Source organism: Carcharhinus amblyrhynchos, chromosome 10 (assembly GCF_965287045.1).
Source record: "Carcharhinus amblyrhynchos chromosome 10, sCarAmb.v2.hapA, whole genome shotgun sequence".
Taxonomy (NCBI): domain Eukaryota; kingdom Metazoa; phylum Chordata; class Chondrichthyes; order Carcharhiniformes; family Carcharhinidae; genus Carcharhinus; species Carcharhinus amblyrhynchos.
Genome location: NC_137333.1, coordinates 60,483,898 through 60,498,000, shown reverse-complemented (window position 1 = coordinate 60,498,000; position 14,103 = coordinate 60,483,898). Strand labels below are relative to the sequence as shown.

Sequence of the window (14,103 nt, the reverse complement as noted above, 5' to 3'; positions counted from 1 at the left end):
TCATTTAGTACCTCAGCCATGCCCTCTACCTCCAAGGGGTCAGTGGTTAGCACTGCTGCCTGACAGCACTGGGGACCCAGGTTCAATTCCCAGCTTGGGTCACAGAGTGTGCGGAGTTTACACATTGTCTACATGGGTTTCCCCTGGATGCTCCAGTTTCCTCCGATAGCCCAAAAGATGTGCTGGTTAGGTGCATTGGCCAGACTAAATTCACCCTCAGTGTACCTGAACAGGTGCTTGAGTGTGGCCAATAGAGGATTTTCACAGTAACTTCATTGCAATGTTAATGAAAGCCTACTTGCGGCAATAATAAATAAACATTAACTTTTAAACTTTAAAGAAGTGCAAATCATCTTATTTAATACTCTCTGAAAACCCAAATATAATAATTCTACTGTATCCTCCTTATCTATCTTATTAATTATACTAATTACACCCTCAAGATTACTAACTGATTTATCAAACATAGTTTCCCCTTCAGGAAACCATATTAGCTTTGTCTAATCATATTGTGATTTTCCAAATCCCCTCTTGCCATCTCCTCAATAAAAATCTTTGCATTTCCCAACTGATGTCAGGCTAATGAACATAATAGAATTAGTTTTGAAAATTACTCAGATGGTAACTAAAGTTTAGAAGGTCCAATCAACAATTTTTACTTATTTACTAAATAAAAAGATTATTTTACTCACTGAACCAGAACTTCCAGATATTGTCGTCGGCCACCGCTTCATTAAACCAGCATCTCCAGAAGAAACCCTCATGATGAAAGGTGGCACCAGCTTTATGAGGAGGTACAATGATATCACCCTTCTAAACAGGAAAGGAAATATTAATCATTCCATCACTTGCAGTATTACAATATGCAAAAATATACTATATAATATCATTTTTTAAGATCTTACACTCTCCAATTGCTGTTAATTTTCCAATTAAACTAAATAAATACAAAACCACCAAAATCAATTTTATTGTTGCAATTTTTTGTCAAATTCCACTTTCCGTACCACTTTCTATAAAGTCGAAAATTTCATGACATTTTGAAAATTAAATTTTGTTTGAATTAATGAATTAAAAATGATTATATATTAAAAATATCTAGTACTCAAAACATTTTAAAATGCACTGTAAACTCTTGTTTCAACCAGTATCTAGGAAAACATTCAAATTTACATATAATACCATATATGGCACATAAGTGGTGGGATTGTCATGGTTTCCACAGTTTTCATGGTTTTCAGACAGCTAAACCTCTTCTTCAGTACTTATATAGTCCTCCCAATTACCATCCTTGTGGAAACATAACACTCATTGTGCCTCTCATCCACCTCTGCCCTAGAATGCCGAGTGGCAACATGAGCCATCTTTTCAATGGATACTTTTTGTCATGTAGCAACCAACCATCCAGCTGAGCTGGACCCAAGAACAACCTTGGAACTGTAAGTGTCACAGAATGTATGCACCTTGTATAGATTTGAAGAATCTGGGTCCTGTGATCATACATCTGGACATTCATGGTGAGGTAACCCTTCCTATCAGCAAAGGTATCTGACCGACCTGCTGAAGCCCTAATAGCCTCATGAGTGCAGTCAATGGCACCCTGTAGGGAAAGCCAGGAATAGCTGTGAAGCCTCTGTTTCACTTAGCCTGGCTGGCTTGATCTGTCAAGAATGAATGTGCGGAACCATCTGAACAGAACACCAGCTACAAGCTTGATGCAGCTATGGGCTGCTGATTAAGAGATCCTCCACTGACCCCTGGAATGATCTGTATAAAAATTGAGTATACTGTGACCTTCAGAGCCATTGGCATTGCATGCGCACACACATACAGTTGAAGGCAATCTCTGACCCAATCATTTGGCACAATATTTTCATGGTGTTCCATGAGGGGCAGTGCCCCCTGCAGCACTGGACCTCAGACATGTTGAGATAGCTTGATCGCAGTCTGTACACTCTGATAGTGGTATCTTCAGCAGTAGCATCCACCTTGATCTCCCGACTGGCCCTACACCCCCAGTGCCTGTGCCTCACCTCCCACATCTCCTTGTGACTCCTGCGGACACCTGGCCTCCTTTCCCTTGGACCCAGCTCTTCCTCAGAGAAGAAGGTGCACCCAGCAGAGTAGATAATCCCCAGCAGATGGCACTGTCCCATGCCCTGAAGTCTTTGATGGGCAGAGATGCTCCATCAGGGTTGACATAAAACAGTCCTCGGAACGAGAGTAAAAAGCAAATACTTAAAACAAACAGAGTAAAGCAATATCAAACTCTCCCCTGACCTTCTAACAACTTCTAACACAGCCAAAGCACTAGTCCACTTTTATTGTGTCCTTGGATGAGAAAAGTTAGAAAATTGGGATGGCCACCTGCCCATGTGCCAATCTAATAATCCCACAGGCAAAATTAAATTCCAGTTGATTGCACTTTTAATTGTCTTAACAAGCTTATTAATTGTCGTCAGATATGCTTCCAACCCCTATGTGCGCACGTCAACCAAAATATTAGGTGAGTGTGTGATGATATCAGGCACGTGCCTGACATCTTCTTGCAAGATTTGTTGTTCTTCAAATTGGACGTGTGCCTGTAAATATAGCAAAAAATTCAAGCCCGCAGGCTTTAATTGGTTATCCTTAAGTATCTATTTCTGAGTTGGGAGCATTTTGTTACAATGTACCATTTTGAAATGTCTCTGCTCTTGCAGAAAGGACATTTTGTATTTGTGGGTGGAACACTCTTTGTACTGACACAGCTTTTTCCTGCCATAGTGACAACACTGAGTAATGGCAATGAACATACCCACGTCACTGTTCCCGTTTTTCAGTCAGTACATTGCTATTTCTGTGTCCTATAAACTGCACTATTTCAGTCATTTTTATCCATCAAATCTCCCTGTCATCTTGAACAAATATCTAATTTTGCTTTTTCACTTCCTCTGACCATGTTTACTGCAAATCCTTTGAGTGTTAAATCCTCCTCTGAACGTGGAAAATCTGATAATGCCTCCTCTAAGACTCCTCTAACAATGTCGTCTTGAATTAATTCATCTTTCAGGGTTCCATATTTACATTTCTCAACTAGTCAATATAAACTATCAATGAAGGTCTTTGGATACATCAATTGAACTTCTCTTTTTCTAAGATGATGTTCCTTCTAAGGCTGAAATATGTATCAAAAGCTTTTAGATTCTTTGTCAATGACTTTTTACTTATGTCCTGTCTAACCAATACATCATCCACATCACTGCTTGTGGTGTAGAGGATATGGACCTGTTCCTTTCTAAGTTTCTCTGCTGGTCCCGAAGCGGTTCTGTACCTGGTAAACCTATGATGCCAATTCTGCTACTTCTTGGCTTAATCTGAGCCTTTCACATGCTTGAAGCACTCTGGTAAGATTTTCTCCACAGCTATTCTTCAGTCTAGCCTTTCTTCTAATTCTGGTGGCATTCTTCCTGCACTGTCCTTTTTATGAGTCATTTTGCTTGCAGTTTTTTCAGTCACTGGGCTTTTTCCATTGTTTTACTGTTGCCAATATCTATTATCATTGTTGTGGGTCCTAGCTCAGGTTTTCCTTGGTCAGGATTGAAAGAAACTACCCAAGGTGAAGCTGTTGGTAAACTTTAACTTCTATCAAACATTCTACTATCTACAGTACAATGCTTAGCTCAAGACTGAACATAGAACAATCTCTCAGCATACTCTGTTGTCATGTGATCTTACATCAGATAGATTCAATAATCAGCTTTACACACTGGACTTCATTGGCGTGGCAGGAAAGAGCAATCCTTTTTGGTATTATAAGGTTGCTAACCAATATAAAGACAACAGTGGAGCGGGTGAATTCAGATGTCACAGTCAGTCGCAGATGCTGCTGTCCAAAGGCACCTATTTCCCAACAAAGATGTCATTCACCTGTCACCTGTGTGCAGATCCTTGATTAGGAATCCCCCGTTTCATAGCTCTGTCCAATCTCCAATGCCCCACTGCCACAAGGCATGTGATTTTGTTTAATGTGAGGACCTATTACCTGTCTGTTTCTGCATAATCTTGACAGATTTGTGATCAGATTTGGGAGCTCTTTGATGTCATGACTGGGCCTACCAGGAACAAGGAGCTCCAGAAGGCATCACTCAAGGGATGGCCAGAATAAAGAGGCCTCTTCACCACATCAAGGTGACAATCCATAGAGAACTCTTGCAAGGATCCTAAATACATTTCGGAGCATGTCAAGCCCTTGGACAATGTGCAGAGAAGATTGACTGCAATTATAAAAGGATGGAATTATGTAATGGGATTAGAAAAACTTGGATGATTCTTCTTGGCGCAGAGAAGGAATAATTGAGATATTCAAAGTCACAAAGCATTACAACAAAGGGCAACTATTTCCATTGGTGGAAGTGTCAGTAACCAGAGAATATAGATTTGATGTACTTGGCAAAAAGCCAAAGGTGAATTGAGAAGGATTCTTTTTATGCATCATATTATAATGATCTGGGATGCACTGCCTGAAAGGGTAATGGCAACATTCAAATGGGAAATGAATCAATGCTTGAAGGGGAGAACAGCAATATGATGAAATAGGAGGGGAATGAGAATAATTGGATAGATCTTTCATACATTGGTACAGGCAAGATGAAACAGTTAGCTCCTTTCCGTGCTATGAGGAGGAGCTAGTAAGAAATGCACAATTAGTTTCATCCTCTGAAAAAGATCACAGAGACATCACAATAACGTTACTATAGTTCCTGTAGATTTGGAATAATTAATTGATATAGTTTAGAGATGGTACAGTGATTAGCATTGCTGCCTCACAGCATCAGGGACCCAAATTCGATTCCCAACTTGAGTCACTGTCAGTGTGGAAATTGCACATTCTCCCATGTCTGCATGGGTTTCCTCCAGTTTCCTCCCACACTCCAAGGAAGTGTGAGTTAGGTGAACTGGCCAAGCTAAATTGCCCTTAGTGTCAAGGAGACTAGCCATGGTAAATGCATGTGGTCTTGGTGATAGGGCCAGGGTAGAATTATGGTCGGTGCAGACTCAATGGACTGAATAGCTTCCTTTTGCACTGTAGGATTCTATGATTCTATAAATAGTAGTTTGATAGTATAGAACTTAAGTATTGTTGAAAAAGACATTTTATCAAAGTTTTTTATCTTGCAGTCATCAGGACAATCACGAGAATGCCAATGTCAGGTGAAAACAACTTTATACTGTATAAAAGGAGAGTGTTGATTGTTTGGCAGGTGGACTCCGATTGATAGAGACATTGCCATAGAGAATACAGCAGTGAATCACCAAGCAATGTCTGAAAATTTAAATTAGACAGCTTGACTCTGGTTGATCAAGGCATTGCCCTGAGGAATAAACCAGCAAATGGCTATCATTTATCTTGTTCAGTTAAAACAGTCCCAATTTGTGCCCATGTCCTTTCTGTCAACAAAGAATAAAGCCTGTGTGTTAATATTTGTAGCTTCCAGTACACACAAACGTCCATACTTCAAGCATGACGGATAATCTTAAATTGGCTGTCAACGTAACTTTTAACACACTGAGGGTTACTTCACAAATGTTGTCCAGTCACAGAATTACATCTAATATTGGACACTGTGGGCCCTATTTTACCATTAACATGTTCCGCGCCCGTGTCCCGCAGATGACCACTTTACCGAAACCCGGGAATGGCCGCGATCCCATTCGCACCCGAAACGGGCGAAACAGTGATTTAAATGTATTTGCATGCATTTCAATTGGATTAATGAACTGCCCATCCAACTTTATCAGCACTTCCCTCTTTACCGCCGTGTTTGCCAATCCATACTCATGCTAAAATGAACCTGCTGAATAAAAGTCTGAATCGGGTGCTCCAACTGCTGAAAAGGCACATCCAGAACTTCCAATGGCTCTCTGACTCAGCTTAGTGGTGGGGGCTGGGAGAGGGAGGTGGGTCAGATCATTCTCTGGTTGGAGGGGAGGGGAGGGAGGCCAGATCGTTGTCTGAGGGTGGGCAGGTGTGGGTGGGTAGGTGGGGGAGGAGAAGGAGGCGGGTCAGATGTATGTCTGATGGGGAGAGTGGGGGGAGGGAAACCCAATCATTGTGTGGTGGTGGGGGTTGGCCAGGAGGGGGCGATCGTTGTCAGGTGATGGTGGGGGAAAGGACGGCCAATCATTGTCTGGGGAGGGGGGAGTGTGGTGAGGGCAGATCGTTTTCTGGTGGTGGGAGAGTTGGGGAGGGCTGATCATTGTCTGGTGGTGGGCGGGAGGAGAAGGTGAGTCAGATGTTCCCCTGCAGGAGGGCAGGGGGGAGAGGGGGGCCAGATCGTTCTCTGGTGGCAGGGGGGGAGACCCAATCACTCACTGGTGATGCTGGGGGGGCAGATGGATCTCTGGTAGAAAGGAGGACAGGGGGGCAGGGGGTCTGCTGCCACTCTGCGGGCAATTGGTGGAATAGAAGGGGCAGGGGATCACAATTGATGGTAACTTCCTATTAGTATTCTTGTGATTGTTCTGATGAGTGTAAGACAAAAAACTTCCACACAATGTCCTTTTTCAGCAATACACATGATATAATTTATATTTAAATGTATTGAATATAAATTGTTGAGCAGCAGCTAAACAAAAAGCATATCATCATCACATCAGATGTATGTTTAGAAATTACAACTTGTTCTGTGCCTGTCATGTTGCTGAGGTATAGGTCTTTCCTCCCTGTGAAAAAGCAATTGGAACTCATCAATATTATAAGTCTGAAAATGAAAAATCAATGAGCAGAATTCAATCTTTCCCTGGTGGTGAGTTTGGAGGGGGGGGTCATTTCCTCAGTCAGGAGGGTCCGTAGTCAGGGGACCCTGCCACCTTCATTCCTCCAACCAATTAAATCCAGGGTGGGAAGGCTCGCCTTACTATCAAGATGCTAATCAAGAGCCTTAAAGTGGGCAGTAAAGTGGCCAAGGCTGGGAAAGTTGCCACATGAAGAGCTGGAAAAGCAAAATGGGGTTGTGTTTGCTTGCAGGCTTCGCTGGGGCAGTCCCCTCATTCAAAGGCATTCAGTGCCTGAGCTAGAGAACCAACACTGGGAATGGAGGCACACTAAGAGCAAGGCCTTTGCTTTTTCCGCAGACCCTCTTCACCCCATCGCACTCCTGCGATCCTAGTCATTATCCTAGTCCCACCCTTACTCACATTTGGCCTGAACATTGGTGGGTGCTTTGCCACCAGCAACTGCTCCCAGCATCACTGTTAGCAATGGAAAGCTGCTGAATTCAGATTGGTTGGCAGCTCTTGGGGGTGCAGACTTCTGCCCTGTAGAAGTATTTACTCTTGGGAAAGGCCCAATCCTTTCTCATGGCCTTCCCCAGTGGAGACAATGCAGGACTCCTGCCAGTTCTCCAATCAGTGGGCGAGAGCATCCTCTCACAGTAGCACAGTGGTTAGCACTGCTGCCTCACAGTGCCAGGGACCTGGATTCAATTCCAGCCTCAGGTCAGTGCATGTGTGGAGTTTGCACATTCTCCCCATGTCTGCCTGGGTTTCCTCCAGCTGCTCCAGTTTCATCCCACAGTCCAAAGATGTACGGGTTGTGTTAATTGGCCATGCTAAAATGCCCCTCAGTATCAAGGGGAAATAATAGAATAAATAATTAAGGATTAGGGCCTGCGTGATACTGTTGTTGGTGTAGGCTTGATGGGCCAAATAGCCTATTGTGGGGTTGAGGGTGAAAATAATCCAAAGTACTAACACAAATGAGAACCAGGTGCAACCAAGAAAGTTCAACTGGGAACAGTTGAGACAATGAGGATGATGGTTATTCCTCCAGGGGTAAACATAGAAAAAGTTGGGATTGGAAGGATGTTGGGTAGAGTGATGGTGAGTAATTCAAGTGGTGGAACATGGCATTTTCCTTAACAAAGTTGAAGGACTTAGTGAACCCATCTTTGACAGCATGTTGGGGCTTAATGGGCAGTAGAGAATGAAGATGTTTAGGAAGCAAGCAGTTTGAAACAAGTTGAGGTGCTTAAAGGAAGAGAAGATGCTCGGGGGATAATGGGAGATGTTAATGTGTGATTTAGCAATAGAAGGCCACATCATTTGCATTTGAGTGGGGCCAATGATGCATTGCCAGGCAGGTGTCAGTATAGGAACAAGGTGCCACTATCCAAAAGGTAAGTTACAATATCAATGCAATCATCCACAATGAAGACACAGAAATATCCCAAAAGCTTCTGTCTGCAAAGTTTTTATTTTTAAATGGCCTCTTGTCTAACACTAGATGTTAGATTTGTGCTTTAAAATAAGCTTTTTATGTCACTTTTACTTAAGGTAACGAGGTTTCTGCTTCAGCAAAGCCTCCAGCACCCATTCCAAGCTCAACAATTCCTCTCAAACATCTCTTTATATCTGTAATGCTTCTTCCCCAGAAATATCCTAGTGAGCCAAATATTTTCCATTGTCTTTGTTTCCTGAAATGACATACAATTATTACACCAATTATTTCCTTGGCAATTTCTTTAGTATCTGCCAATCTTCTGCTGAACAAACAGTGACCACTTTGGAGGAAGTTTGAGAAAGTTCTTAGCATTGTACTTCAGGGGTGCATCATCATCCCTTGACTTCTGCTCAGCCGTTGGCAATGTTCACCACACCTGCTCAGTAAAGCTGCCCTTAATTGGTTCCACTCCTTTCAATCTGATTGCAACCAGAACATCTTCAAAAATGGTTTCACTTCCCAACCGTGCATCATCAACTCTGGAGTCCAATGAATCTAATTTAGGCCCCTTCCTCACCAGCGCAACAAATTTGCAACACCATCCACAGATATGGGGTGAGATTCCAGATATATGCTTACAACACCCAGCTTCCGCTACCTCTATGTTGTCAGACAGATGTCCAGCCGCCAGTATTGTAGGAGTTGCAATTTCCTAAAGTTAAATATTGGGAAGCCAAAGTCTTTGGTCCCACATACACACTATTGCCTTGTGGCAAATTTCATCCCCCTGTGCAGTCAGTATCTGAGTCTGAGCCAAGCTGTTTGCAATCTGTGTTACAATAAAATCAGAACTGAGCTTCCAACTCAGTAGGCCACCTATCATGCCATTCTTAACATTCTCAAGCCTTTAGGCCTTGAAACCACTTCAGTATGGTGGCGTCAATGCACTCAGTTAATTATTTCTCACTATATCTATCAACAATTGTGGCTAAGATCCTGAGCTTTATTCAGTAATATTTTAAAAAATGCAAACACATGACTATAGTGCAGGAGTGCATATGATGGAATTTTGACTGCTACTGCTTGAAACGCTAAAATCTGGCAACGTTTATTCTGAAATCTTGATGGTTAATAACTCCATGTACTAAATAGGTGCTGACTGAGAAAACGAGTTTAATTTCCCAATCTACTCATTTATTTTGTGTTTATTGCCTACTACTGTTTTATCCCAATACAATAATTCACGTTATAAAAAGTGTAATTCACAAGAAGTAACATCATGCATAGTTCATACAAACTGCTAGTGTTAAAATGGTGATTTAATATAAACTGGCAAAAAATGTTTCATAAAGCATATTTATTACCCTTAAATCATAGAAGTCTCAGGACGACGGGTACCAATATCTGCATAGAAATTCTGAGCGACATACTGGGGAGTTTAAAGTTTGAATACATGTTACACCCTCCAAGCTGATCATTTTTTGTTGGCGAGAACCGCTTTGGAGATTCCCTGAACAAAATTAAATGCACGCGTTCAGGCCGAGTGAATTGATGATGCATAAATGAATGAAAGCAAATCACGTTTTAATTTGCCTGTACTGCAATCAATACCTCTAGGTTTTAACATACTTAGCTGTTTGAATGAGTTTTATTCACTGCTCCTCCGCTAGTCCTGGCTACAGAAGTCTGCAAAATAACGGAGATTGACACTAACCTCTGCGACGATTGAATCTGTTCTATTTCGGAGAGAGGGACATGTTTCAGTGGCCAGCAGCCAGTAATCTGTGCCGAAAGCCAGCAGAAAGAGTAGAACTCCAAGAGCTCCAAATACCCCGGCGAAGAATAAGGCTACGCTGAGTTTCATAGTGATCCACTTCGAATATTCTATATTATTAACCGTTGCCTAATTAACTGAAGGAAGTTCCTCAGGAAGATCCCTCGCTCGTTCTCTCTCTCCCGTCTTTGCCCTGTTTTAGGAATCTGATCTTGCTGCCCTCCTCTTTGCACACGGGTGCGGCGTTTCAAAAATAACCGACCTTCTTGTAACCATGAGTGGGACGTATTGTCATTCCCATGTGTATATCAGAGCAGGGGTTTAGCCAAGCCTTACTGACCTCTCCCTTTTCGTTCTGATCTTAGAAGTATTGGGATAGTGAGGAATCAATTCACTGAGAAATTACATAGCATCTCTTTAAATAGCTGTGGGCAGTGTGTAAGACTTGTGACTAACTCCATGCTAGCACGCAACACAATCATTTCAGAGTGTCTGATATGTGATCCTCTTACTCTGCTTGCTTCTTCAGCAGTTTGTGAATGTTTTTTAGAAACTAGAAGCAGGAGTAGGTCATTCGGCCCTTTGAGCCCGCTACACCATTCATTATGGTCAAGGCCAATAATCAAATTCAATGTCCTAATTCCGCACCCCCCCCCCCATATCCCTTAATCCCTTTAGCCCCAAGAACTATATCTAATTTTTTCTTGAATCACATGTTTTGACCTCAACTACTTTCTGTGGTGGTGAATGATCTGAAGGGTCCTAATCGGTGAGTCCTTGAAAAGCTTGGTCTGACTCCGTGAAAATAGTGGACACTAAACGTTGTCTATCCTCACAATAGGGCCAGCCATTTTGGGAGTGTAGGGTATGGCCTCATAACCCACACCATCATGCTCACTTATCCCATGCTGATGGAAATGAGGCATTTTGGGAATAGCTGTCTGGGTGAAGAAATTTCTCCTCACTTCAGCCCTAAAGGGTTTACCTCTTACCCTCAAACTATGACCTAGTTCTGAGTTTCTTTAAGATGCTGGTGATATAGACTAACCACAATGACAACTTATATTTATGTATAGTGCCTTCAACACAATGAAACATTGCAAAACGAAGTAGGGCACAGAGCCATCTGAGCAGATATTATGTTAAATCTCCAAAAACTTTGTCAAAACAACAAAGGTTTGTATTTTCATTGTCCCGGGAGACTCTGCAGACCTTTGAAAATGGTGAAGGAAATCCAATTCCAGATTCTCAACCCTATTCCCAAAATGCCTTTAAAAGAAAGATCAAAGCAACAGCTTCATCTGGGCAAGGCTGTTTCAGTAAGAAGTCTTACAACACCAGGTTAAAGCCCAACATATTTATTTGGTAGTACAAGCCACAAGATTTCAGAGTGCCTCTCCTTCATCAGGTGAGTGGGAGTTCTGTTCACAAACTGGGCACATAAAGACACAAACTCAATTTACAAAATAATGGTTGAAATGCGAGTCTTTACAGATAATCAGATCTTAAAGGTACAATGTGCGTGGAGAGAGGGTTAAGTACAGGTTAAAGAGGTGTTTATTGTCTCCAGCCAGGACAGTTAGTGAGATTTTGTGAGCCCAGGCAAGTCATGGGGGTTACAGATAGTGTGACATGAACCCAAGATCCCACATGGGGTCGTCATCATGTGTGCGAAATTTGGCTATCAGTTTCTGCTCAGCGATTCTGCGTTGTCATATGTTGTGAAGGCCGCCTTGGAGAACGCTTACCCGAAGATCAGAGGCTGAATGCCCGTGACTGCTGAAGTGTTCCCCAATAAGAAGAGAACAGTCTTGCCTGGTGATGGTCGAGCAGTGTTCATTCATTTGTTGTTGTAGCATCTGCATGGTCTCCCCAATGTACCATGCCTCGGGACATCCTTTCCTGCAGCGTATCAGGTAGACAACATTGACCAAGTTGCAAGAGTATGTACCTGGTGGATGGTGTTCTCACGTGAGATGATGGCGTCCATGTTGATGATCCGGCACATCTTGCAGAGGTTGCTGTGGCAGGGTTGTGTAGTGTCATGGTTACTGTTCTCCTGAAGGCTGGATACTTTGCTGCGGACAATGGTCTATTTGATGTTGTGCAGTTGTTTGAAGGCAAGAAGTGGGGGTGTGGAGATGGTCTTGGCGAGATGTTTGTCTTCATTGATGACATATTGAAGTCTCTGGAGTAGATGTCGTAGCTTCTCCACTCTGGGGAAGTATTAGACGACAAAGGATTCTCTGTCCGCTGTGTCCCCTATTTGTCTTCTGACGACGTCGGTGCAGTTTTTCACTGTGGCGCTTTGGAACTGATGAGTTGAAAGCCATATCCTGTTCTTACGAGGGCATGTTTCAGCATTTGGAGGTGTCTATTGTGATCCTCCTCATCTGACCACATCCTGTGTATATGGAAGGCTTGTCCATAGGGGATGGCTTCTTTAATGTGTTTAGGGTGGAAGCTGGAGAAATGGAGCATCGTGATATTATCTGTGGGCTTGCGATACAGTGAAGTGCTGAGGTGACCATCCTTGATGGACATGCATGTGTCCAAGAATGCAGCCGATTCTGGAAAGTAAACAATGGTGAGTCTGATGGTGGGATGCAACTTGTTGATGTCATCATATAGTTGTTTCAGTGATTGTTCACCATGAGTTCAAAGGAAGAAAATGTTATTAATGTATCTGGTGTACAGCATTGGTTGAAGGTCCTGTGCAGTGAAGAGATCTTGGTCGAACCTGTGCATGAAGATGTTGGCATATTGAGGTGTGAATTTCATCCTCATGGCTGTTCCATGTGTCTGGATGAAGAACTGGTTGTTGAAGATGGAGACATTGTGGTCCCATTGACACTGTAAACTTCCGGCTCCAGGTGGAGAGGATCTGCAAGAAGATCGCGCATATCGACACAGACATCAAGTTTCTACAAAAATGCAAGAAAGCAGACAAGATACCAAAAGGACTACAGATCATGAACCCACCTAGGTCAACCTATAACACTGAGAGACTTTGCCACTGCACCTCTCTCACACTTCTCAACCACCTCATACACCAGCTCTACAGCAAAAGCTGCATCCTGGAAACCAAGTTAGAGTCCATATTCTCAACTTGCACTCAGGGTGCAGACCATCTGCGAAGCTCTGCCAAACATAAGAGACAAAGAAACTACGCCATCTACATGCACACCAAGAACAGGAAACTTGAGAAACTCAGCATCACCATTAGCAGTTACCAAGCCTTCCCTGGTACCAAAGTAGAAAATAGTACCACTGCAGGGAAATCCATTGTCAACTTGTTGGACTACACACTTCAGCCAGATGAAATCGAAGTTCTTAGCTGAGGGTTCATTTCTGCCCTACCACCAAAATAGACGCCGTCAGTCTCGCAGTGGATACAGAGGAATTCATCAGGCGAATGAAGCTGCGGGAGTTCTTCCACAAGCCCCAAGAGACCAACAGCGAACACAATGAGACAGCCAATGAACTGGAACAGCCGAAAGAGAGATCCACAGTGCAGCAACTGAAGAGGAAAGAGTCGAACTGGACTCCTCTGGAAGGCCGCTACCCTTATCTCGGCATGTATGCCCAGGGTGTCAGGAGGTGTGTCAATGCCAGATTCATCAGCCACACTCTCAAGACAGCCCCGAACTTCACCCAAGCACAATGCAACGCCATCCATGCTCTCAAGACCAACTGCAACATTGTCATCAAACCAGCAGACAAAGGAGGGGCCACTGTTCACTGTACTGAACAGACTGGATTACTGCAAAGAAGTGTACCAACAACTGAACAACGAGGAACAATACAGACCTGCAGATCTGACCAAAGAACACACCCATCAACTCAACAGACTGATCAAGATCTTTGATCCAGACCTTCAGAGCACCCTCCATGCCCTCATCCCACGTACCCCCTGCACTGGAGATTGCTACTGTTTTCGGAAGATACGCACACCAACACACTGCTGTCCCATCGTATCAGGCAATGGGACCTGTGCGAGAACCTCTCCGTCTACATCGAAACCCACTGTACAAAGAACCCCCAGCTTTTGTCACGACACTACAGACTTCCTGCAGAAATTTAGCACACATGGAGCAGTTGAACCAGGAACACTCCTCGTCACAAT

The 14,103-nt window shown here is 43.2% G+C and overlaps 1 protein-coding gene across 2 annotated transcripts in view; it reads right to left on the bottom strand.

Moving 5' to 3' along the window:
• Positions 1-10,374, bottom strand: part of tmem182a (transmembrane protein 182a) — a 45,069-nt gene extending 34,695 nt beyond the window's left edge. The window contains exons 1-2 of one of the 2 annotated variants that reach the window (XM_080197156.1): positions 9,918-10,374; positions 693-813 (exon numbers count right to left, since the gene is read on the bottom strand). In XM_080197156.1, the coding sequence (XP_080053282.1) occupies positions 693-813; positions 9,918-10,067 (271 nt within the window). In that variant the 5' untranslated portion in view covers positions 10,068-10,374. The other variant, XM_080197157.1, reaches the window with a different exon arrangement.
• Positions 10,375-14,103: the final 3,729 nt, after the last annotated feature.